Source organism: Leptodactylus fuscus, chromosome 6 (genome assembly GCF_031893055.1).
Source record: "Leptodactylus fuscus isolate aLepFus1 chromosome 6, aLepFus1.hap2, whole genome shotgun sequence".
Taxonomy (NCBI): Eukaryota; Metazoa; Chordata; class Amphibia; order Anura; family Leptodactylidae; genus Leptodactylus; species Leptodactylus fuscus.
Genome location: NC_134270.1, coordinates 157,001,306 through 157,027,527, shown reverse-complemented (window position 1 = coordinate 157,027,527; position 26,222 = coordinate 157,001,306). Strand labels below are relative to the sequence as shown.

At 45.3% G+C, this 26,222-nt stretch overlaps 2 protein-coding genes across 16 annotated transcripts in view; both read right to left on the bottom strand.

Annotated features, from left to right (window-relative positions):
• The window catches only part of ARCN1 (archain 1 coat protein complex I subunit delta), a 137,708-nt gene that overhangs the window by 21,376 nt on the left and 90,110 nt on the right, over positions 1-26,222 (bottom strand). The gene's annotated exons all lie outside the window — the stretch shown is intronic.
• PHLDB1 (pleckstrin homology like domain family B member 1) overlaps positions 1-26,222 on the bottom strand; it is a 91,364-nt gene that overhangs the window by 4,046 nt on the left and 61,096 nt on the right. For 4 of the 15 annotated variants that reach the window (XM_075277698.1, XM_075277691.1, XM_075277688.1 and 1 more), the window contains 16 exons: positions 24,101-24,229; positions 18,540-18,695; positions 17,931-18,041; positions 17,736-17,825; positions 14,364-14,549; positions 13,125-13,271; positions 9,253-9,372; positions 9,049-9,151; positions 8,740-8,784; positions 6,065-6,341; positions 5,896-5,986; positions 4,013-4,159; positions 3,701-3,920; positions 2,352-2,437; positions 2,234-2,263; positions 204-242 (listed from right to left, as the gene is read on the bottom strand). In XM_075277698.1, coding sequence (XP_075133799.1) covers positions 204-242; positions 2,234-2,263; positions 2,352-2,437; positions 3,701-3,920; positions 4,013-4,159; positions 5,896-5,986; positions 6,065-6,341; positions 8,740-8,784; positions 9,049-9,151; positions 9,253-9,372; positions 13,125-13,271; positions 14,364-14,549; positions 17,736-17,825; positions 17,931-18,041; positions 18,540-18,695; positions 24,101-24,229 — 1,977 coding nt within the window. The remainder of the gene's footprint in view (positions 1-203; positions 243-2,233; positions 2,264-2,351; positions 2,438-3,700; positions 3,921-4,012; positions 4,160-5,895; positions 5,987-6,064; positions 6,342-8,739; positions 8,785-9,048; positions 9,152-9,252; positions 9,373-13,124; positions 13,272-14,363; positions 14,550-17,735; positions 17,826-17,930; positions 18,042-18,539; positions 18,696-24,100; positions 24,230-26,222) is intronic. The other 11 variants (XM_075277696.1, XM_075277695.1, XM_075277689.1 and 8 more) reach the window with 10 other exon arrangements.

The following is a 26,222-nucleotide window of genomic DNA, read 5'->3' as shown; positions in this document are numbered from 1 at the left end:
ATAGAGACCAAAGCAACAGGGCACATGCGCAGCCATTGCTCCATTCAGGATATATGGGACTCCCTTATTACCATGGGACACTTACTACCTATACCTTGGACACAAGATAATTTGGGATTGCTGTATAACCCCCTTAAGCAGACGTGTGAACATACCCTAACCCAATTATCTAGAAAGAATACTGTGCACACACTCTAACCCACCTCCTTCAACAGGGGTACAGAGAGAAAATCGGAAATCTGCTACAGAGGACAAGAGAGGAGTTCAGAGCAAAGTAATGAAACAGGCCGGAGCCACAGCTGTACAGACAGACAGGAATACACACCTGGAGCTTGTACACACGGACACTTCATCTGTATACAAGTTACAGGACACAGATACACCCACAGGGCATCCCGGGTCCATTCAGCGTTATACGCTGTGCTCATATAATGCACTTCCACTGCAGCAGTGTATATAGGATTGTGTTACCTTGTATTAGGCTGGAATCACACTCGCAGTTTTTGAGATCAGAAGAAATGGCAAATATAAAGAAAAGCCTTCTCCCTCCTGTTGGATCCGCTACTGGTTGTGGCTCAAAAACTGCATGTGTGAATCCACACAGAAAAACTCAACGCATACGCCCCCTATAGGTTCATCAGATGAAGTGTCCTTGTATACAAGTCGAAGAGTCACGTAAGAACCAAACTCAGACAGATGCCAAAACTACACACAACCATGCACCTCCATCTGAGCATGGAGGCATTAGAGGGGTCAGAAAGGAGTCACAGCATCAGAAAAACATTACACGCCTGTGCACACACACACTTTGTAAATGGGAGATTAATAATTCCTAACACAGACATGCAACGCTGCATCCTAAAAGACAAGAGGAAAAGTAACACAGTGGAGATAACAGAGAGGTAAAGATGGCTGATCCAGGCAACGTTGATGCCAACCGCATAGGGTAAATAAGTAGTTAATACCGCAGGGTTATACACAAATACAAACCTACATAACCTGCCCTCCTTATATAAGAGTAGGATTATACTGCACAACCCCAACATCACTTTGTGTACACTGACACCTCTACAAATATGGCTGTATTGGGGCTCCGTGAATGAAGCGCTGATAGGTTGCCCATTCTGATGCATGGGGGTCTCTACTGTTCTTCCTTATGATTCCACTTTAGCACTGGCGTGTCGTAGATGTCATAAGTATGGAGAGGACTCCGGCACCGCAGAACAGGAGCACGCACATATGTGCAATGAGTCTGTCCACGTAGAAGTGGCCCCTATCCAATGAACAATAAAGCCCTGTTCACACTGAACAATTGTTAAAGTTACATCGTGATAATCCTCGCAATTGAAGGAGTGGTCTCTCCTCATGAAAGTCTTGCATTATGTAATATTGCTCTACAAGCAACGTTCAGACCCCTCCAACCATGGCAGCAAGGCCCCACTGAGCGGAGCTTGGGCGTATAAAGGGTCCTTAGCCTAAGGCTGAGTTCACACCTGCACCGGAGTCTCCTTTTATCCGCTGTTTTAGCGGTCCAACTCTCCGTTGTTCATGTCCGCCGGGAGACCCAACCGATGCTGATGTGAACCTCGCCTTATACTGTTATTCCTCTGGGGAAATAGGTATACAGAACTAAATAGCTTTCCAAAAAGAAAAGCTGTGCCTATAGCGCCACCTGCTGGTGGGCAGCTGAAAAGCATAGCTTTCTTTTGTTGTAAAGAGAGCTGCTATGCCTATACGAGCCTTATTTAGGACAATTCCACATATATAGTCAGCACTGTGGATTTATTACCTTCCTGGGATGTTATTTTTATGACGGCATATCCCCTAAAGGTTCCCTTACGGCATATACAGAGCTCACTGAGCACTTTCTAGAAGGAAAACCTCCATAACCAGCAGAAGTGCAGTCATATACTGTCCACGTGATGTAAAAAGATAGCACAGCAAGAATTGTGATCTGGGACAGGGCCACATACGGTAGATCCATGCATGGCTGGTGCCAAGGAAGATACACAGTGTGTGCGGTAAGCATCAGGAACACGTACGGGCTCAGTGCCTCACACATAGGACTGTGTCTAGACGTATTAGGACAGTTAACATGCGGTTAATATAATAATCGGAAGGTGAGCTGCTCACAAAGCATCGTCACAAAAACCGGGGTTATTACTGGGGTGCACTTGTCATTGGGATTATCTTAGTACAAGTACATGAATGGCTCGGGATGCAATATACGTACAGAAGCCAGACTGAGGTTAAAAATTCTTTTCTGTAAGGATAGAGAAGACGTTACTTATATACGGCTCCCGACTGCAAATGAATGAAGGACATGGCGGAGCGGGAACAGTCTCCATTACCTTGGCTGCGCTTCTAAGATGGTCGTAATACACTTCTTCTATGGCCTGGAAGTAGATGACACCCTTCAGCTTCGCTTCGTGCTTGTCTGCAATGATGGGCAGGTCAGAAAGGGTTAATAAAGTCATAAAAACAAACATAGATCGCACCAATCTGATCTCGTGTCAGAACAGAGTAAAATATTCTCTAAAACGTGGTTCTGTGTATTAGATCTTACGTATAATGGGGGTCTCCTGTCTCCCCCCCCCCAAATAGCACATGATGTGGGAGAGAAGGATGGGGCTGTAGGGTACAATATGCCTAATCCTTCTCTTTGTAGGATAGATAAGGCGCCATCAGAGTGTGCAGGAACATCGATATCTAAGATAGGCCATTCATATTAGATCTATGAGAGTCCAACACCCGAGAGGTTCCCAAGCATGGAGACCACCTCTACAACAAGCCCCTTTTCTACAGACCTGTGCAGGTCTCAGACATATGACCCCCATCTATCACATTTATGGTATACCCCGTGAATATGTCATATACACATAGGGTGTGAATTGTAAGTTGGTTTCTATACACAGTATAAGGCGTGGAGAGAATATACAGACATGTTCCCCACCTATCAGAACTGCCTATATACTCCAGCTTTGTTCTCATTTTCCGCTATGTGACTGCCATCTTTAGTAAGCCGTGAGTACACAATGCGGATAGACAGCTGAGCTGCCAAATACAGCACCGGGCCTGGTGCTAAAAATGATTTCCCGGCCTACAACCCGAGAACTTACAGCCGTGCACTATAATCCAGGGAAACAGCTGAGCGTCGGCACCTGTCTGGTGCTAAACACGGCCTTTACCATAGATTATAGCTACGAGGTCACATCATACTTGTTTGTGGCCGAGGTAGAAGAGTACATGGAAGCTGGTTAAAGGGGTTTTACTGTAGTTTAATGTGGGAGGGGGCAGCAGGTGTTCACTTCACAGGCCATGTAACGTCACGTTCATCGGTCACATGGCCTGTTTGCAGTCTCTATAAACAGATGACTAGCAGGGGGTCCTGGATGTCAGACCCTGCTGATCTTCTGTTAATAACCTAAAGGATCGGTTATCAATTGCTAAACCTATAAAGTCCCTTAAATTTTTGGAAATCGCAGCATGTCTAATATACCTATGGAAACGCTGGGGGCTGCTGTAGACTTCAGATTCTATGGCCAAGGCATCCCCAGCCGGCCTGAACTGATCCCACAATGTATAGAAGAGTGTCATCTTTGGGGTAGATCTTGCCCATGCACCAAACGTGTGCTACATCTACACCAGACTGCATACAGTAAATTCCCATCATTGTCTATATATACACAAGGCCGCTTACCCACATAATAGGACAAGGTGCGTTTCATGCGATCGAACACGAACCAGCGCTTCTTCCAGGACTTGATTTTACCCCCCATCTTGGTGAGAAATCCTCGACACATCTTCTCCGTTAGAATAATGTGAGAACACGCGTCCACCACGTGGCCTGAAGACTCAATGTGAGTGCGCAGGTCAAAATCTTCTTTACGAATAGGGAGGTAACGGGTGAGCGGCCGCGCCTGCGAGACAAACGTAGAGAATGAAGTTTGGGAAGTGCTGGATAGGCAAACACAACTCATGGACGTGTCACATTATGAGGCCGGGGTCTGACCTGAGAGAAGTGCTTTTCTCGCATTTTGACTTCTTTCTCAACCAGTCTCTGCCTGTGAGAAGTCTCATCCTGGAGACGTTTTTCCAATTCTTTCCTTCGCCTTCTTTCATCTTCCAGGGCTTTTTTGCGGGCCTCAACTTCACGCTCCTGCAAAATAATAGAAGTGTTAGTGTCACGGAAATCTTACCCTATTAGCAGGCCATTGCTAAAACGGGTCCAGAATAATTTTAGACAATTCCATTGTTGTCTTCATAATGCCCAAGGCTAGGCTTACATCAGAATGAATAGGAGACTCTGTTATAAGTGAAGATGGCCCCCATAGTGATGATGGGAAAGCTGATCTGGGTCTGCTAAGACTGAACAGCTCTACCATAAGGAGGGGGTCCAATACTGGGGATGGCCCGATACTGGGGATGACCCGATACTGGGGATGGCCCGATACTGGGGATGGCCCGATACTAGAGATGGCCCGATACTGGGGATGGCCCGATACTGGGGATGGCCCGATACTGGGGATGGCCCGATACTGGGGATGGCCCGATACTGGGGATGGCCCGATACTGGGGATGGCCCGATACTGGGGATGGCCCGATACTGGGGATGGCCCAATACTGGGGATGGCCCAATACTGGGGATGGCCCGATACTAGAGATGGCCTGATACTGGGGATGGCCTGATACTGGGGATGGCCCGATACTGGGGATGGCCCGATACTGGGGATGGCCTAATACTAGAGATGGCCTGATACTGGGGATGGCCCGATACTGGGGATGGCCTAATACTAGAGATGGCCCGATACTGGGGATGACCCGATACTGGGGATGACCCGATACTGGGGATGACCCGATACTGGGGATGGCCCGATACTGGGGATGGCCCGATACTGGGGATGGCCCGATACTGGGGATGACCCGATACTGGGGATGACCCGATACTGGGGATGACCCGATACTGGGGATGGCCCGATACTGGGGATGGCCCGATACTGGGGATGGCCCGATACTGGGGATGACCCGATACTGGGGATGGCCCGATACTGGGGATGGCCCGATACTGGGGATGGCCCGATACTGGGGATGACCCGATACTGGGGATGACCCGATACTGGGGATGACCCGATACTGGGGATGGCCCGATACTGGGGATGGCCCGATACTGGGGATGGCCCGATACTGGGGATGACCCGATACTGGGCATGACCCGATACTGGGCATGACCCGATACTGGGCATGACCCGATACTGGGGATGGCCCGATACTGGGGATGGCCCGATACTGGGGATGACCCGATACTGGGGATGACCCGATACTGGGGATGACCCGATACTGGGGATGGCCCGATACTGGGGATGGCCTTGTACTATTAACTGCATGGTGCAATAGTAAAGACAGACGTGGCTATAAATGACTTCTGCTCAGGTTCACTCTCTGACAACCACGAACCAATCTGTTCCTTCTACACTGAGCTGTACATTCACATCAGCTTGGGTTTAACAGAGTTTTCCCAAAATTGAAAGGTATCTATCCACAAGACAGCATCTGATCGAAATGCTGGAACCTCCATGGATCCAGGGAGTCTAGTATTTGGATGAAGCGACGGTCGAGCATGCACAATGAATGAATGAGATGTTGAATAGGGTGCGGCCGAGTATGCACACATGCCCTCTATGGCACTGATGGAGATAGCCACCGGCTGTATTTGGCTGCCTATATACATTGAATGGAGTGGGGTGTGCATGCTTAACCACTGCTCCATTCTAATAGGGAACAAGGGATTGTGACAGGTGCAGGTCAGAGTGGTGGGACCCTCAGTGGTCGGACACTTATCCCCTACCCAGCTCAGGACCAGGCTCCACACATGTACATGGCATTATCATGGCTTACCCTGGATTCCACAAGTCTTGCCCTCTCCGCATGAGCCTCGAACAGCATCCTCTCCATTTCCTCGATCTTGAGCATGTCTAGCCCGCTGGCACTAGAGGAAGAGATAAGAGTGTGAGCAAAGCCGGAGAGAACACATAATAAACTGATGAAATAAGTACTAAGAACTCACCTGGACATGTTATCGGGGGAGCAGGCCGAGTTTCCTGTGGAGACACTGGTGTCCAGACTATCAGAGCTCTCCAGGCTCAGGGTGTCGTATCCATGTGTAGGATCATCGTCCCGGGAGTGCAGGGGTCTCTGATGGTGCAGGATGGAGTGGTGCATGATGGGAAGGTACCCTTGTGATGCTCCCCCATGGAGAGACTGCCATTGTGACTGAGCCTCCACCACCGCTTTCTGCTTTAGCTCGGCAAGACGTTTACGCTGTTCGTCTATCACTTGCTGCCCTGCAAGGAAATGGATCAAGGTAAAAGACCAAGAACAAGGGAAGACATGGCTATAAGGACCCGAAATATACATGGCAGACTGTATATAACAATATTAGACAGAGGAAGGGGATACGGTGTGATAGAAGAGGTCTGCAGAGCTCAACTATGTACAGTCATGTCTACTAAATCTGCAACACATAAAGCTCCCCAACCTTTTAAGCTCCCCATTAAAGGCAAAGGTTCACATTTGTGTCTATAAGGCAATGCCTTAATATAGTCCAATGAGGCTGCGGGAACACTTGGAGTTTTCTTGCTATTTTTCTAAAGCGTGATAAAGAGGTAACAAATCCATTACGTGTGGGTTCATCCTTAAGATGACCCCACACATTAGATTGGCGGGTCATTGAATTTGTATGAGGGTGCGCCAAGTGTTCCCCGATGGCACTTGTCAGGTGGTAGGAAGGAGAAGGATCAGGCAGTTGGAGTGAACATGCCCGATCCCTTTATTATTAGGGAGGATAGTGGGGTTTGGCTCCCAGTCCCTTATGGAAAACTATACTCAGCCAAGTCATGCATGCCTGTGTATAATGGAGTCAGAAGGAATAGCTACCAACTAAAATCTAATTCCAGCTTTACTTAAATCTCAGCATATATAGAAGGGGACCACTGGGGTAACAGACCGAACCTGCTCAGCGTCTCTCACAAGGATACAGGCCCCATCTAAGGGGGCAATGGAGTGACTGCCATTATAGTGGTTATAGTAAGTCTCATGCTCAGAGGTTTTTTTCGCTGTGTTTCGCTATGTGGGGTCTAACCCTTAAGGCCGTGATGGCGAACCTATGGCACAGGTGTCAGGGGTGGCACTCAGAGCCCTCTCGTTGGGTACCCATCCGTGGAACAGATTATACTGTGTGGGGGTCACCGTGGTGAAAATTGTACTGTGTGAGGATCACTGTGCAGCAGATTTTACTGTGTGGGGGTCACTGTGGAGCAGATTGTACTATGTGGGGGTCACTGTGGAGCAGATTGTACTGTGTGTGTGTGGGGGGGTGTCACTGTGGAGCAGATTGTACTGTGTGGAGGCCACCGTGGCGAAAATTGTACTGTGTGGGGGGTCACTGTGGAGCAGATTGTACTGTGTGGGGGACACTGTGGAGCAGATTGTACTGTGTGGGGGGGTCACTGTGGAGCAGATTGTACTGTGTGGAGGCCACTGTGAAGCAGATTGTACTGTGTGGAGGCCACTGTGGAGCAGATTGTACTGTGTGGAGGCCACTGTGGAGCAGATTGTACTGTGTGGAGGCCACTGTGGAGCAGATTGTACTGTGTGGAGGCCACTGTGGAGCAGATTGTACTGTGTGGAGGCCACTGTGGAGCAGATTGTACTGTGTGGAGGCCACTGTGGAGCAGATTGTACTGTGTGGAGGCCACTGTGGAGCAGATTGTACTGTGTGGAGGCCACTGTGGAGCAGATTGTACTGTGTGGAGGCCACAGAGAAGCAGATTGTACTGTGTGGAGGCCTCTGTGGAGCAGATTATACTGTGTGGAGGCCACTGTGGAGCAGATTGTACTGTGTGGAGGCCACTGTGGAGCAGATTGTACTGTGTGGAGGCCACAGAGAAGCAGATTGTACTGTGTGGAGGCCTCTGTGGAGCAGATTGTACTATGTGCTGGTCACTGTGGAGCAGATTGTACTGTGTGGAGGCCACTGTGGAGCAGATTGTACTATGTGCTGGTCACTGTGGAGCTGATAGTACTGTGTGGGGGCCACTGTGAAGCAGAAAGCTCTATAAAGCCCCGTTCGTATGTCCCTATTTTGCAGGTCTGTAATTGTGTGCAATTGTGGATCTGCACATTATTAAAGGTTAAATTGCCATGTTGGCACTTTGTGATAAATTAGTGGGTTTTGGGTTGAAGTTTGGGCACTCGGTCTCTAAAAGGTTCGCCATCACTGCCTTAAGGGATTCTTCAGGTTTAGGTCATCCACTGTAGATCATTGGTGGTCCAGGGTGTTGGTAGAAACCACAGCAAGGGACAGTCTTCAATGATACAAATGCTAAAGCAACAATTGGTCTTATTCCCTTTTCTTTTTCTTGTTGGGCTGTATTTGGTTTATGCGGAGGGGGGTCTTTTTGGCTTCCCAGCTCGCTGGCTTATGTGCTCCTTCATTGTTGCTCGACTTATTTCTTTTTGCTCGTTTTGTATTTTATTGAAAAATCTTTAATAAAACCCATTTAAGCATAAAGCAGCAATTGGAGCATTTCTGTTTTACCGTACCCTTAATGGGTCCCAACCCATGACCCAATGACAACAACAAAGTGTAAAACCGTACACGACACCATGCCCCATTTGTGCACTGACACAGTCACGATTGTATATAGGTAGTGACAACACACAACAAAACGTCTTGGCTACCTGCGACTTCAGACAGGAAAGGCTTCTCTAGGTTCATGTCATCGGCTAAAAAGACATACAGATTGGAAAATGAATTGGAAAGGATGAGACACAATGAGCGAGAGGGTGCAGAAAAAGAAAAGGGACTGAAGGAGCAAAGTCCTTCCAAGGGAGAATTGGAAGCGTTTGCAGATTTTTAGCATGTGGGGTAAGAAGACAATAGGAAGTGTGTTAGGTAAGATACACAGAGGTACACAACACACCGTGTGAGTGTGACCGGTCACTTAGTAGGGTTAGTAGGACTACATAATGTGGCTCGGGGTCTGTCACCTTTTTGTTGAAGGGCTAGTTGTCTCTTGCTCTGGATGTCCTGCAGTGTGACTGCCAACCCGTGGGAAAGGCTGCCTGAGCCATTCTGTGTCAAAATTGTGTTCTAAGAAAGGAAGAGCTAAGTATATTAGCCGGCACAATGCGCTTCTCAAGGAGAGAAAATCAGATATTAGGGCCCACGAGAAAAACATCTCAGCCCCTTACCTTGGGAGAAACACTGCGGCCAAGCGTGGCAATGGAGAACTGGGAAGTAGATGGGGACACGGTTTTCATCCGCGGAAGGGTAGCACCGCCGCTATCGATTTCTGGTCGAGAACGAGACATCTGTGGGGATAGGTAAAAGGTGAATGTACATGGATGTGATGTGACTAGACAACTGCAAACATAAAGCAATAGCCATGCTATCATGCCAGGAAAACCTAGACGTGAACGTCCATCTTTAACAATATTGGCTATAAAGACAGTAAATGTAAATCCTGGCAATGTGCACTGCAGAATAAAATATCACCATATATTAGATAGCAAAGAAAACTGCCACCTGGAAACCATCAACATGCAGGTTAGTTAGGCAACAGTGTTTATATGCCGTACAGGCACAAGAACATTGGATGCTTATTAAGCTGGGCCATAACAAATTCAGAGATCTGTACTAGAAACTGGAATGGTGCCTGTCTATTAGGATCATACACAGTATCAAGGACAGAACATCGAAAGCTTGGGATTATATTGGTACACAGTGATGTCACAGTACAGGGATAATACACACAGTGATGTCACAGCACAGAGATAATACACACAGTGATGTCACAGCACAGAGATAATACACACAGTGATGTCACAGTACAGAGATAATACACACAGTGATGTCACAGTACAGAGATAATACACACAGTGATGTCACAGTACAGAGATAATACACACAGTGATGTCACAGTACAGAGATAATACACACAGTGATGTCACTGTACAGAGATAATACACATAGTGATGTCACAATACAGAGATAATACACACAGTGATGTCACAGTACAGGGATAATACACACAGTGATGTCACAGTACAGGGATAATACACACAGTGATGTCACAGTACAGGGATAATACACACAGTGATGTCACAGTACAGGGATAATACACACAGTGATGTCACAGTACAGGGATAATACACAGTGATGTCACAGTACAGGGATAATACACAGTGATGTCACAGTACAGGGATAATACACAGTGATGTCACAGTACAGGGATAATACACACAGTGATATCACAGTACAGGATAATACACACAGTGATGTCACAGTACAGAGATAATACACACAGTGATGTCACAGTACAGGGATAATACACACAGTGATGTCACAGTACAGGATAATACACACAGTGATGTCACAGTACAGGGATAATATACACAGTGATGTCACAGTACACAGATAATACACACAGTGATGTCACAGTACAGGATAATACACACAGTGATGTCACAGTACAGAGATAATACACACAGTGATGTCACAGTACAGGATAATACACACAGTGATGTCACAGTACAGAGATAATACACACAGTGATGTCACAGTACAGAGATAATACACACAGTGATGTCACAGTACAGGGATAATACACACAGTGATGTCACAGTACAGGGATAATACACACAGTGATGTCACAGTACAGGGATAATACACAGTGATGTCACAGTACAGGATAATACACACAGTGATGTCACAGTACAGGGATAATACACACAGTGATGTCACAGTACAGGGATAATACACACAGTGATGTCACAGTACAGGGATAATACACACAGTGATGTCACAGTACAGGGATAATACACACAGTGATGTCACAGTACAGGGATAATACACACAGTGATGTCACAGTACAGAGATAATACACAGTGATGTCACAGTACAGAGATAATACACACAGTGATGTCACAGTACAGGGATAATACACACAGTGATGTCACAGTACAGGGATAATACACACAGTGATGTCACAGTACAGGGATAATACACACAGTGATGTCACAGTACAGAGATAATACACACAGTGATGTCACAGTACAGGGATAATACACACAGTGATGTCACAGTACAGAGATAATACACACAGTGATGTCACAGTACAGAGATAATACACACAGTGATGTCACAGTACAGGGATAATCCACACAGTGATGTCACAGTACAGGGATAATACACACAGTGATGTCACAGTACAGGGATAATACACACAGTGATGTCACAGTACAGGGATAATAAACACAGTGATGTCACAGTACAGGGATAATATACACAGTGATGTCACAGTACACAGATAATACACACAGTGATGTCACAGTACAGGATAATACACACAGTGATGTCACAGTACAGAGATAATACACACAGTGATGTCACAGTACAGGATAATACACACAGTGATGTCACAGTACAGAGATAATACACACAGTGATGTCACAGTACAGGATAATACACACAGTGATGTCACAGTACAGAGATAATACACAGTGATGTCACAGTACAGAGATAATACACACAGTGATGTCACAGTACAGGGATAATACACACAGTGATGTCACAGTACAGGGATAATACACACAGTGATGTCACAGTACAGGGATAATACACACAGTGATGTCACAGTACAGGGATAATACACACAGTGATGTCACAGTACAGGGATAATACACACAGTGATGTCACAGTACAGAGATAGTACACACAGTGATGTCACAGTACAGGGATAATACACAGTGATGTCACAGTACAGGGATAATACACACAGTGATGTCACAGCACAGGGATAATACACAGTGATGTCACAGTACAGGGATAATACACACAGTGATGTGTCAGTACAGGGATAATACACACAGTGATGTCACAGTACAGGGATAATACACACAGTGATGTCACAGTACAGAGATAGTACACACAGTGATGTCACAGTACAGGGATAATACACACAGTGATGTCACAGCACAGTGATAATACACACAGTGATGTCACAGCACAGAGATAATACACACAGTGATGTCACAGTACAGGGATAATACACACAGTGATGTCACAGTACAGAGATAATACACACAGTGATGTCACAGTACAGAGATAATACACACAGTGATGTCACAGTACAGAGATAATACACACAGTGATGTCACAGTACAGGGATAATACACACAGTGATGTCACAGTACAGGGATAATACACGCAATGATGTCACAGTACAGGGATAATATATGCAGTGATGTCACAGTACAGGGATAATACACACAGTGATGTCACAGTACAGAGATAATACACACAGTGATGTCACAGTACAGGGATAATACACACAGTGATGTCACAGTACAGGGATAATACACACAGTGATGTCACAGTACAGAGATAATACACACAGTGATGTCACAGTACAGGGATAATACACAGTGATGTCACAGTACAGGAAAAAAAAAAACATAGATTGATGACATATGCAACTATAATGAACATGTGAGGTCACAACACAGCAGCAGTCACATACTGAGGTATAAGCAGCCGTAATAAATCCACCAGTCACCACAATACAACACTGAGTACACAACACACCACAACTACATACTAGATACAAACACATAACACATCCATCAAGAGCAGATTCATGTCGGTTTCCACACAGCAAAAAAGGATTTCACATCAGATAAAGGAAAAGCAAACAGAGAAGTGACAAGGCTATATTAGTCTCTGTTCACACTGTAAAGAGTAATGCATGTGTAAATATATGCTATAGCTATGTTCTGTCATGTTTGACAGGTAGAACAGTGTAGCATGCAATGCTATTCCTCCTGTCAAAATGACGATCATCATGCTGGAACCCAATGTAAGACAATTGGGTCCATGGGGTGATGAATCTGGCGCTGCATTGGGGCGTTCTTTTTTATAATGGGAACCACAGTGTGAATGTGAACAGGGCCCTTGAAAGATTTGTCCATTTGCCGATGTTACAGTGACGGAGCCGTATGTTAATGTCACAACACATCATACTCTAGTAGCCTGTGGCACGCCAGGAGGACGCAGAGGGGATTACCTGCTGGAATTTACGAGAAGATTTAGCAGGAAGGGGAGGCGGGGAAGGAGGAGGAATGCTAGAAGGATCGGGAGTGATTTTCTTGGACTGCTCTTCCAAGTCAGGAGCAGGAGCTGCAGAGTGACCCTCACAAGAGATAGAGTCCACCTGGGGGAGTGGACAAGAAATGAAGACACAGAGAGGAGAGGGGGTCGGTGAGACAGCAATGGTATCATGGAGTGGAACACAACCAGACAATGAACAAAATACATTGTTAGAATCAGTTTTTGCTTCCCTGTATTCCCCTAACTAACCTGTGCTTCTGAACAAAATCAGTCTCCTTCCCTCTCTGGCAGCTGACAATATAGTCCTTTCTAACTTCCCTGAAGAAGGGACATGTTGCCATGTTAGGACAGAGATTCTGCTCCTTCCTGACAAGCCATTTCTATTGGCTACCCTGCAGTGAGCAGAGGATCACTAAGTAGAGATCTGGCTATGGGAAAAGTGACTGAGCATGTGTGACCACCAGTACACAGCCCTGTAGGTGGACGTGTAGGTTACTATACACTTACAACACCAGGTGGTAGCATAATTTATATATATGAACACCCCAAACTCATCACATAATTAGTTTAAATACAAAATAAAATCTGGTTTTAATTTGGCACCTAAATAGACTTAATATAATTAATAGGACCACCCAGACTTAAAGGGGTTGCCATGGTCTTGAAATTGGCTTGCCTGGTCCAGGGGATGCTGATGATGGGGGTCGTGATGTGGCTCTGGGTGCCGTGATGTCCCAGGTCTCTCCACCCCCCTTCCCCCGATCTCACACGTAAATAACTAAAGAGCGACCCGATCACGTGACCTGGGGATCATCAGCATCTGGCAGACCAGGTAAGTCAATTTCAACTCCCTGGACAACCCCTTTAATAACTGATCTAACCTTAGGATAGACCATCAATTGAAGATCGGCACGGGAACAACACCTGGGACATCTGCAGATCAGCTGTGGCCTTTTCACAACATACCAAGCACAGCGCCATACACTTATAGTGGCTGTACTTGGTATAACAGCTCAGCCCATTCACTTGGGACTGAAATTGATGCGTCGGTGGCTACTGTGTAAAGGATTATACACTGTGTCATGGTTTTGTAAACAGAAACCAAAAGGCAAAATGTGAACAGAGCCCTGGACTAAACTCAAAGCCTAACTTATGTATCTGGTTCACAGAGACAGGTTATATGGAATGAACAAACCTCCGTAGAGATGGAGGGAGAAGAAGAGGATGATGAAGAAGAGAGATGGACAGGAGAAGGATCTTCACAGGAAGGGACACAAGAGGATGGTTTAGCCCCAGAATCAGCAAAATGGGTGACAGGAGGAGCAGCAGGGGCTTTAGCCATGTGTCCAAGTAGGTCGTGAAGCTGATCTAAAGTGATGTACTAAAGAGAATAGAGCACAAAGGGTTACATAACAGTACAACAGGCCAAAGAGACCTAGAATATGGAGAGAGAACGGCATCAACACAGAACCATACACACAGTATCTGCCTATGGGGTCACCGGTCAGCGTAATAGTGATACAACAACTGCTGCTAAAAAAAAAAATGTACTAAAAGGTGAAAAAAATTACAGATATTTGGCCACACATGTAGAGCCCCACAAAATAACATTAACATGCTATAGGTAAACAATGGAAGAATTGCTGGTGGTAGAAAAGCTATTGAGAAATACAAGTCATCCGGCAAAAAACAAGCCCTGAAGGATGAAAAAGCTCGGTTCTTAAAGCCCAAAATAGATGGGACCTTAAAGGGGTTGTCTGGGATCCTAACATTAAACACATTCAGAAGGGGAGGGCTAGAAAATAGAAATGCATTCATATATACCCGTATCCTCTAGTCCTTTCCTGCACTGGGTCGGCCATCACATTGATGGGGTCGCTGCAGTCAGTCACCGTTCTCAGCTATATACGGCTGAGTGTGGTCTTTGGTTGCAGTGGTCGCACTGACATGATGGTGGCGATGACAGGAAATGGAGGGGAGGATGTAGGAGAGTATGAATGCATTTTTATTTTCTGGTCCTCCCCTGCTGCATGCATTTAAAGGGACTGTGCAGGACCTGAACTCGCTTCCCCCGTGAATTTGTTCAAGCTGAATCTGGGGGTTGTGACTCTGGGTGACGTGATCGGAACAAGCCTTCTCCCTCCTTTCCGGTTTTAGTTACCTGTACTATGGGCGCTGCCCGACTATAGTAAAGTTGTGAAAACAGGAGAAGAGGGAGGAGCAGTGGTATGTACCGATCACACCACCCAGAAAAACGTGCCAAGGAAAGCAAGTTCAAGTCTCCAGAAAACCTTTTTAAATTTTCTGATCCAGGATACCCCCTTTAAGGGCTGAATGTACGTCTAGACAGAGAATCTTGAGCTCTGTAAGGCCAAAGCACTCTGACTACTATTAAGATATAGTGGGGAATTTACACAATTTGGCATTTGGATCATATTAATAAGGTGAACATTAGACGTCTCCTCTGAACACATCAGTCGCCATATAAGAACAAAGCGATCTAGAACAAAATTGTGGATTAATTGTGGATTGTTTGCAAAGTTGTTAAATATGACATCATTAACCTGCTGGCACACGTGGTGGCTTTGGCTACGACACACAGATCACAAAGTATCACATCTAATGAAAGTGAATGTCCTTACATTGCAATCTGCAGGCTGCCAGTCACTGGAAGTCTGGAGTTATGAGGAGGCATCCTGCAGGCTGCAATGTCACTGCATTCACTTTCACTAGCTGTTGCAGTGAAATCTTTCGCTGCACAACACGTGACATGGCCAAAGCTGCCCCCTAGCCTTAGGTAATGATGTAGTTGCCGATTAAACAGATCACATTGCCACATGCAGATATACAGTTTTAGTAGCAGAAGTAAAGCAAGTCTGTGACAATGTACCTCGGAGTCAGCTATGAGCGTTGTGAGAGAGGGGAAGGGATGAGGAGCACTGCGGCACAAGCGGAGAGCATCAGCCAGGCACAGGTATTCCTAAAAGCAAGTAAAGCAGTAGAAGGGAAAACGGGGAAAAGCCAAAGGGGAAAAAACAAGGAAGCAAATGAAAAGGAGCCAAAAAATGACAAGAGGTCATGGAAACAGCAGAAGAACCAGGCACTACAACACGCAGGAAGCTTCATAATCCTCTAATCCCAGGCTGCATCTTGTATGGGGGATTGCAATGTAGCCAAGATCCGCAGGATTCACCCTCAAAGGTCTAACATTAACGTCACATGCAGCGGATGTGTTCCAGAAATTTCTGCGACTGATCACTTCCATTCATCTCAATGGGGTTGATCAGGTGGCAAGCACACAGATTTCTACAAGCCCGCTTCGGATAAATCAGAAGTTTGCAGAAATGTCTTTAACAAACCAAAGTGTGTATTTCATCAAAAGTGTATGTCCGTACGGATGGATTTACTGCAGATTTTTCTTCCAGATTAGTGTGCGGAAAAGCAACTTTGCATAACTCAGCGGTATGGTGTTTGTGCTTGGGAAGTGACACCATGTCTGGCCAACTTCTACAACTTCTACTCTGCATTTGTAGCAGTTTTCCCCTCTGCAGGTTTAATCTCTAATTTTCAGGTCTCCTTGAGCTGTTGTAAATAAACTACTATGACGTGTGCCCTACGCGGTGTACAGAGAGTAGAGGAGAATTGTCTCCATGGTTCTCTCTCATATTCAGAAGCATCAGCTTATACAGAAGTACTGATCTGCACTGGTGTACATAAAGAACTTGGGGTGAGATAGAAACTTCCTATTTAGCTGCTTGCAATTTCTTCAGTAAGAAACTCCAACTCATTCCTTGCCCCCTTCCACAGACTTCTATGTAACCCGATAGCTCTGAGAGGTGAAGTCTAAGTCTATCTTGTTCAAACAAGACGGATTAAGCAGAGATTTTATGGTGCAGTAAGGAAGAAAGGCGTAAGATCAGTGGAGATCGTTTATCCTGGATTTTGTGGCTTGTGTAGACAGACCCCAACAATTTTTACTTATAGTCTGGGCAACCCTGGTCATGTAGTACAATAACTTAGTGTGAACAGACAGCAAGAGCTGGAGAATGAGGGCGGACACATTCACAGATGTAAATTTTACCTGTTGCAGTTTGATGGATGGAGATTTGAGGAGGGTGAAGATGGAGTAGTAGCGATATGAGGGGGAGCAATGAAGATGATGCAGCCTCCAGGACACTGCACAAGCAGTCATTCATCTTAAAGGAGCAGCACAAATTCCTTACTTCAGCTCAATGACGTGCAAAAGATTGTACACTCACCATGTCAGCAGTGGAGACAATACCAGTCACATATTCCCTACTACTATATGCGCACCTTTGCTATCCGACATGTAATAGGAACACATCAGCGGTGTCATCCATGGGGCACAGAGAGCTGGGACCCCCACAAGAGGCTAGAATGAGCCGGCACTGGCACTTCTGTGGGTACTGTACCAGGTATTCATGGGCGCAGGTCACAAACCCCATCCAGAGAACACTCCTGACATGTCTATCACATATACTGGAAACAACTCTACAACCATGAGAAATACATCTCATACTAAAGGCACATGGATGTTATGTCTTACCTCTCGTAGAGCAGCCGATCCAGTTAAGAAACCCCGCCGCCCCGACAACGTTTGGTGTCTTCTCTCTAACTGAACCAACTTTTCCTTCTCCTGTGTATGCACAAAAAACTGAAGTGTGAACATATCCTATAATATTCCATGCAGAGCACTCAGGACTGGTGTGTACAGTAACAATGTGACGTGTGCTCACGTTACCTTGTGTAGCTGCAGTAACACGGCACTTCTCTCCTGACCAAGGTGTTCAGCATCCTGTGTAGCCTGCAGGCGGATCTGGTTGGCCTGATGCTCCAATGCCGCCAGACGTTCCTGAGAGGTACAGCAATGCAGACATATTAGATTCTGGGTGTTACTTTACATGAAACATCCATTCGTCATCAGTGGCCTTACTCCCATCACGTACACTGCATGTTCCAGCATATGTTATACTTTAGGGTGAGTTCACTCTGTCCACTAAGCCTAATAATAGACTAACACTATAAAGTTCTTCTTTGCAGCAGTCAACTCCTTTCCATCACAAGCAGGATTACAATAGATGATAACACCTCTCAGTAGCAAAGTTGACCCATCATTGCATCCACTACTGACGTCACAGCTTATTTACTCCCTCAACTCAATGTTGCGGCTCCAGCCCATTGCTGCCTACGACCATGGCGCTGCCGTAAAGCATATCACTAAGTGCTGTTAACAGGGCAGGCAAGATGGCCGCCCCATAATCATGCATAGAATTTAAAAAAAAATCTGCAACCAGGAAACACATATTAATATAGTAATATATGGGCCTCTTAAAGGGAATGTTGCACGTACTTTCCTGTGAGCGATACTTCTTTGGCAGTCTCCCTTATTCTTGAGCAGCTGCTGGCTTGTAGTCTCCCGCTCTTCTTCCAGACGACTCTCCTTCTCCAGCTGCTGGAACTCAAGATCTTCAAACAGCTTCATCTGCGTCTCGAGGTGCTCCGATTCCTACACACAAGAGGAGGAGGAGTACGGGATATGATATAAGGTGCTGTTCCTATTGCCAGTGCACTAACCTACCAGCCACAAAAGCATCAGAGAACAAGGCAGCGGATCACAATGGAGGAGGCATAAAAGTAACTGGTATGGAAGAAGTCAGAAGCTCACAGGACACCGGCTATACAACCGCCACACCACAGCCGTGCACGTACACAGGAGACAGCTAAAGACGGATATAGACAAAGCACAAGATGGCGGCATGCCAAAGGATACTGAAGTACTACGCAGAGGGCTCATGCACATGGCTATATAAAGGCTCCATATAGGGCCGGATTCGTCCAGACCCCACAGACTTGTATGATTTGGTCATGATACGCCAGGCACCATATTACAGATTCGAGGAGTGAGCACCAGGAATGCAAAGACGTGCACGTGTGCATGAGGCCTTCAGGTCACTTAGACAAGCAATGATATATGAGAAAACGGAAAGCAAAGTATACGGGAAGCAAAGTAAACATTAAGGGCGGCCATTTGATTTATCTTTTTTGCAAAACTAATCATTATCATTTTTTTTCCCTTATTGGGTCTATAAAAAGGAACTTAAAGGGACAGTCCAGTTTCAGCAGATATCCCCGTCCGATCTAGTCTGCGGCCGGTGCATAGAAGTCAATGGGAGTTGTGGTGAGGTGAAGCATGTTCAGCTGTTTCTGCATTTGGGCAGGGGCTGCAGACGGCACACACCCCTTGGACGGGGTTTGGGGGACCCCATTCTGACTATAAGTGGTAATAGGAAAGGACCCGGACACAAGCAGCGAGGACTTCCATTGGAACAAGTCCCTGGACATCACCAGGGGAAAACTGGAGCACCAGTGGGCTGAGGAGTTAGTTTGGTTTTTTTTAATGGTTCCTCTGCCTCCTAGCCCAGGACTGTAATTCCTGGACAACCCCTTTAACTCCCCACGTGCACCAATAAGCCTTGCACACCCATGATCGTGTCGCCGGTTCACCGCCCGTCCTTCTTTGGAATACTTTTTGGAAGTGACTCTAACTCAGTCTCACAATATGGTCCTTGTCAAAGTCGATCACCTTTAGGTTCTGTTCACATCATCATCATGGATTTAGTAGGAAGCCATGACAGCGACACCGGATCTGTTTCTCAACCCATCTGGAGGATGTCCATGGACTTAGAAGTGTTTTCCAGTCTGTCTGACCCCACTCTTCCTTTCTGTGACGGCCCGTCTTCTTAATATGGGAAATCTCTTGACACGGTGGGGCTTGGCTTTATTACAATACAGCTGTTCTGTATCCGCAAAGCCCCAGAGAAGCCATCGCTCACGTTCAGCCAAACACAGGGAAACTTTCTCACAAAGCAAAACTGAATAAACCCAAAGTGGGCCATTTCCGTTTCTTTTTTAATGATTTTTATACACTTAAAGGGGTTGTCCAGGATGTACATTTTTATGCAAGGAAGTCGGAGAAGTGGTCAAAAACAAACAAAAAACCCCTACTCATTTGTCTCTCATGTCTCCCACCATGGTCCGGACCTGCTTGCCCCGCGGTCTTGTTCAGACGGGAATCCTCGTCTCACGTGACCACTGAGGTCAATCACCGGTCTAAGGAAAAGGCATGGGACATCACAAGTGACGTACGTAAGTGACATCCCAGGTCCTTCTCCTTAGCCCGCTGTCCGGCCTCGGCCTTGCTGTGAGGTAAGGACTTCCGCTAAAAGTAGTAATGGGGAGCACCGGAAACCAGGGACAGATGAGTGCCTCCTTGCACAAAAGTGTACATAATGAACAACCCCTTTAATTTTATCTTTTTTTTTAGGTTTTTTTTTTTTCTGGGAATAATATCATTTATAACATTTATCCGTCATTATCTACTGAAAATTTTGATGTATTACCTGTCAATTGTGTGGTACCCGAGGAGAGTCTACTAATGCGATAGGGATTAGTGGTGCCAAATTTTTTTGGGATCAGTGAGTTTTGTTTTGTTTGTTTGTTTGTTTTTTTTGGGGGGGGGAAATCGGCGAGTTATTTATTTTTTTTTTTTTTTACTTTTATGGTTTATTATATTATTATTATAGTAAGGGATTTTTCACATGTGTTAGGGTGGTCAAGGAATTTGGTCAGGAAAAAATCCGCTTCAGGAATTAGGAAGCTTTTTTTTTTTTTTTTTTTTACATGAGGCGTTTTTTTGTTTCAGGTTTTTTCCTCCTGCACCTTGAAAAGATTGCCTGACGCGTTTTGAGGCGATTTTTGCCAAAAAAACGCTAGCAGTTTTTCCGCCTCCCATTGACTTGTATTGATTTCCTGAGGTGGAATCCGCCTGAAGAAAGGTCATGTCGCTTCTTTTTTCCGCTAGTGGAAAAAAACAGCTAGAGGAAAAAAAAAAAAAAACCCGCTAGCAGTCTACATAGACCTCTATTGTGAGGGGACGGATTTTGAGGTGGATTCCGTGTCAAAATCCGCCCCCCTCTTGCCCCGTGTGAATGAACCCTTAGACCTATCTAGGACTGGTATACCAGCGGTCACTACCAGATCCTATACAAGCTCTTCTGTTTCCTCTTCAGGGTCCCTGGAAGTCTCTAACAGGGAACAACCCAAAATATATATAAAGTATAGATATATATGTATATGGCAGGCAGTCCTTAAATAAGAACGTCATAAGACTGTATAGTGCACATTACATTTGTAATATCTTCGTTCTATACTGAGAAATCATTGCTTCAAGTAACAGGCCCAATGCCTAAGGCTGCACTACTGCCAGAAATCTCCTGGTGTTATTGGTATAAGACGTCAAATCCACGAGAAACCGAGTTATCACCACTCTATAGGTTTTAAGGGTCCATATACAGTATTGGTGTTATCCATATACTGGTCCAGGATTGTTGGTTCACCTCATACCCCTAATAAATGGCGCTGGTGCCGCACAATACTACAGTATAACACTATATAGGACTATATAATATTAGTGATGTGTTAATAGGAATATGTTTAGAGAGGTTTATTCATGCAACAAGTAAAGCGGAATCTGCCTGCGATAAAGACGCAAGACGGGGCGTATTCAGTATTAGCCAATCCGTATACACCCCAGTATCTCGTATACACACCGGGGAGGGAGGAGTGAGGTCATACAGTACAACTGGCATTAGGTTATATTTCTATGGAAACTACAATCTTATGGGTGCCTCAGATAGGAAAGTCCCATTTACAGGGATGCTTCCAACTTGGCAAATTGCTGCCGAAACGGGAATAACCGCTCCCATGTTCCAGCCCATAGGGCGTACTATAGGAATGGCCGAACAGTGCGGCTCTACTTGTAACTCCCATAGAGGTGAATGGGTCTTACGGAAACAGCATAGCACAGCTGAGAGACACTATGCTGTTTCCGTATCTCCCATATTCCTCTATGGGGTCACATTGCTTGACTGTTCCAGTAGTCGGGGTCTCTATGTGGCGCACTTATTCCCATCTTGCAAGGATGGCATTACCCCTTTAGAGGGAGTCTGTCAGCAGGCAAATTGGTATCAAACGAATGACACTACCATGTAGGGCTGCGTGTATACTTTCTTATTCTGCACGCCACCTGATTTTTAAAATGGGGCCGCAATGCAGAATAAGAAAGACATCCTTGGAAAGCGTAGAAGCCGACCTACAAGGTACTGACACCAGTTTTATATCCATTTTCCTGTTGACAGACTCCCTTTACATAAAATGTAAAGGCAGAAGCTGATGAATACGAGTAGGTTCACTCTACTTTTATTGAATGTCCGTTGCTCTAATTCATCACAGGACATTTGCATTCACCCCAAATGTTTAAAAAAAAAAAAAAAAAAAGCCACATTTCCGCCTTCATGTCTATGGTATGTGAACTTAGCCTAACTCGCTTTTAATTTAGGATGCAATGAGCACCTTTTTGATAAAATTTGAGCAACTTCCCACAAATTGTTAAACAGGCGCACGTCAATATCCTGTCAAATGTGCTGTCCGCTGCTCTCTTATACCCAGTTATAAAAAGTGATATCAATATAGAGGTGTCATAACTGTCATGGAAGCCATGATCATAGTGTGAACAGAGCCTAAACCTGATCTGGACAGCAAATTCAGAAATCTATGGCGCTAGTCAAATATTTAAAGTGATTCAATCATTAAAAAGCAAAGTTTTTTGTCCCTAACACGTAGGAATAGCCTTAAAGGGATTCTATCATTAAAATTGTATTTTTTCTGCCTACCATGTAGGAATAGCATTAAGAAAGGCTATTGTTCTCCTACCTTTAGATGTCTTCTCTGCGCTGCCGTTCAGTAGAAATCCAGGTTTTCTTTGGTATGTAAATGAGTTCTCTCGCAGCACAGGGGGCAGGCCCCAGCACTCAAACAGCACTGGGGGCGTCCCCAATGCTGCGAGAGAAATATCCAGCGCCGCCTCCATCTTTGTCTGGAACAGCCTCCCTTCGCGTTTTCTTCCGGAGCTGGGTTCAAACTTTTAGGCTTCGGGCAAAGCCGACTGCGCAAGCCCGCCGTCTACAAGAAAATGGTCGCTTACATACTAAGTGTAAGCGGCCATTTACTTGTGGCCAGGGGGCATGCACAGTTTGAATTCAGTGCCGGAAGAAGATGCGAAGCAAGGCCATTCCAGACAAAGATAGAGGCGGCACTGGAGATTTCTCTTGCAGCATTGTGAACACCCCCAATGCTGTTTGAGCGCTGGGGACCGCCCCCAGTGCTGCGAGAGAACTCATTTGCATATAGATGAAAACTGGGATTTTTCCCAAATGGCGGCCCGGAGAGGACATCTAAAGGTAGGAGAAGAATAGCCTTTCTTAAGGCTATTCCTATGTGGTAGGGAGAAAAAAAATTGCTTTATAATGATAGAATCCCTTTAAGTGGATTTTTTGCCATATAATCACATATCTTAAGGGTACGTCATCCCTTAATAAGTGATGGGTACCCCATCCATGGTGTGAACGAAAAGACTGCAGCACTAATTTAGGAAAACCCCTGACACCCCTTTTATTTGGAGGACTGCAACATTTATTTATAGAGGGCTCTACTGCCCTTTTGGCCAGGACACCATGGTACAGAGGAGGAGGTAGTGAGGGGGACGCAATGCTAAAGCGTCACTGTGTCCTCTTCATTTTTAGGATTGTGGGGGCCAGTTTTTCGCTACGGTTATACAGAACGAATGAATGAAGATAAGGAAACACATGAGCGAAGCAAGATAAAGCGCGGCAATAAATAAGACAATGGCAGACACATATATTAGTCAGTGAGGAGGAAGAATGATCCTGAAGGGGAGGTAAAATGTGAGCACGACACAAACCTGTCCAAGTCATAACAAAACATAAAAGAGCGGCATAAAGGTAAAGGAGCACGAGGCTGCGGCCAGAGAGGGTCCACTATTGGCAGACTGACCCGTGTGAGCTGGCACTGCACTTGCTCCCTTAGAGCTTCGGGGCAATTATGGAGTTGTCTCTGGAGGTCATGGTGAGAAAGCTGAACGCTCTGCATCTCCATCCTTTGCTGCTCCAGCTTCTCCCGCACCTTAATCCCGTGGGGTCATCCAAAAGACAAAAATGGGGAACAGGACACTGCACTGTAACCTCAGCCATGCACAGCCATAAGATGTAGGACGTCATCAAAGGGTTAAAAGGGGGACAGAGAGGTTTGGAGAGATCGAAAAGGCCGAGATATAAGGAGTATGGAGATATATAAAGTAGGAAGAGTGGACGACAGGGCATCATGGGGGGCTGGTAAGCTCAGCTTCACTGCCAGAGGACACTGCAACAGGTCTCTCTCATAGATTAGACCATCCACATTAGCTGCATGTAAGTCGTGTGTGGACTGCGCTCTAGGACTAATGCAAACACAACTACTGAGGAGTCAATGGACTGCTGGCAAACATCAGGCACGAGCCATTCCCAACCCCCATGTCAGAAGGTTGGGAATCGCCAAGACAGACTCATCTCTAGGAGACAATATTGTATTATGTAGATTTACTTACCTACCACGACTACAGCATGCAAAGTGAGAGTGGAAGGGAGGTTAGTAGAATTAATCCAGGTTAATAACACGTGACATTAGAAATGGTAGACATGTCATCCTATATCCCATAACCACAGCATAGGACAACCCCAAATGTACAGAACTAGAAGACGGAGAACCAGCGGCACCCAACGTACAAGCCCGGCTCCTTCCAGGATTTACAGCTACTAGAGTGTTGCTACTATCCAGGCCTAATATAAAGAGCTGCACTTCTTAAAGGGAATGTATCGCCTATTTTTTTTTTTTATACTAACTAAAGCCCGATAATGATAAATAAAAAAAAAAAATATATATATATATATATATATATATTTGTTAAATTAATCATATTTTTACCCATTTATAAATATTTTTAAATTAATATTTTACTAAATAAAACCAGATATTAATATTTTTTTAAATTAATATTTTTTTTGTTTGTTTTTTGTTTTTATAACCCCTTAAAATAAGTTTTTGATTCAATTTCCTGTACATTACTATGGGGACGGCCACCTTGTCCGAACTGCTGTTTAACAGCAGCCATAAGGACCACAGGAGCCTGTAGACTGGGAATGTTCATTGACTTCTATAGGAGAATATTGTAGGCATGCTCTGTGACTTGCACAGACGCCATTGTGCAGGGAGCAGGAGGAGGTTAAATGTGACATCACTAGAAATCACTAGAGAAAACGGGCTCGGTCCATTACCTATTTTCCAAAAAACTAGGGTTCGGCCAAACGTGAGTACCCAGAAATCACTATAATATTTTGGAGTCTATCCAGACCCCAGAGTATAATACGTGGAGGCCCAGGAGGGGTGCCTTATAATAATAAACAGAGATAATGACCTTCCCTCACCAATCCTAGGCTCCCTTGCGATCCCTTGGGTGTTGTCACAGGCCCCCGGGGCCATACAAGTGCTGTGATGTTGTTGGCCCAACCCACATGACTGTTGAGGTCCAATCACAGGGCCCCGGAACCCATGACCTCAGCCAGGAGCATGACGGAGCGCTGGAGAAGTGAGAGAAGGTAAATTTCAGGCCCCAGAGTGTAAAAAATGGCGGCAATATTTACAAGATGAAGGGTCAGCAATCTCTAGATATCATCTATTGTGGTGGGTCCTGTGTTATCTATACATGGTGTAATATCTCACTGTAATCTTGCCTGTCATGATAATGAAATGACTGCTGAGAAGTGATCTCTGCAGATCAGGAACTACCAGTTTATTTTCAGGCTTGGTGGTCAGAGGAAAAACTGCAAAATTTCAGCAACAAGAAAAATGTAAATAAATCAAAACTTATTTTAAAAAAATTATGCAAAAACTGGAATATAAAAGGTCATTTTCTGATGATACATCCCATTTAAGAAGCACAGAGGCAGCTTCTCTCTGATAATATTGGCTCTGTGCAAAGTTATTCTTGTACCAAACTATATAAAGTCTTCATATGTACTTTCTATATTGTATACAGGCAAGCACAGACTATGGAAAGAAGATGGATCTTGTCATTGTACGT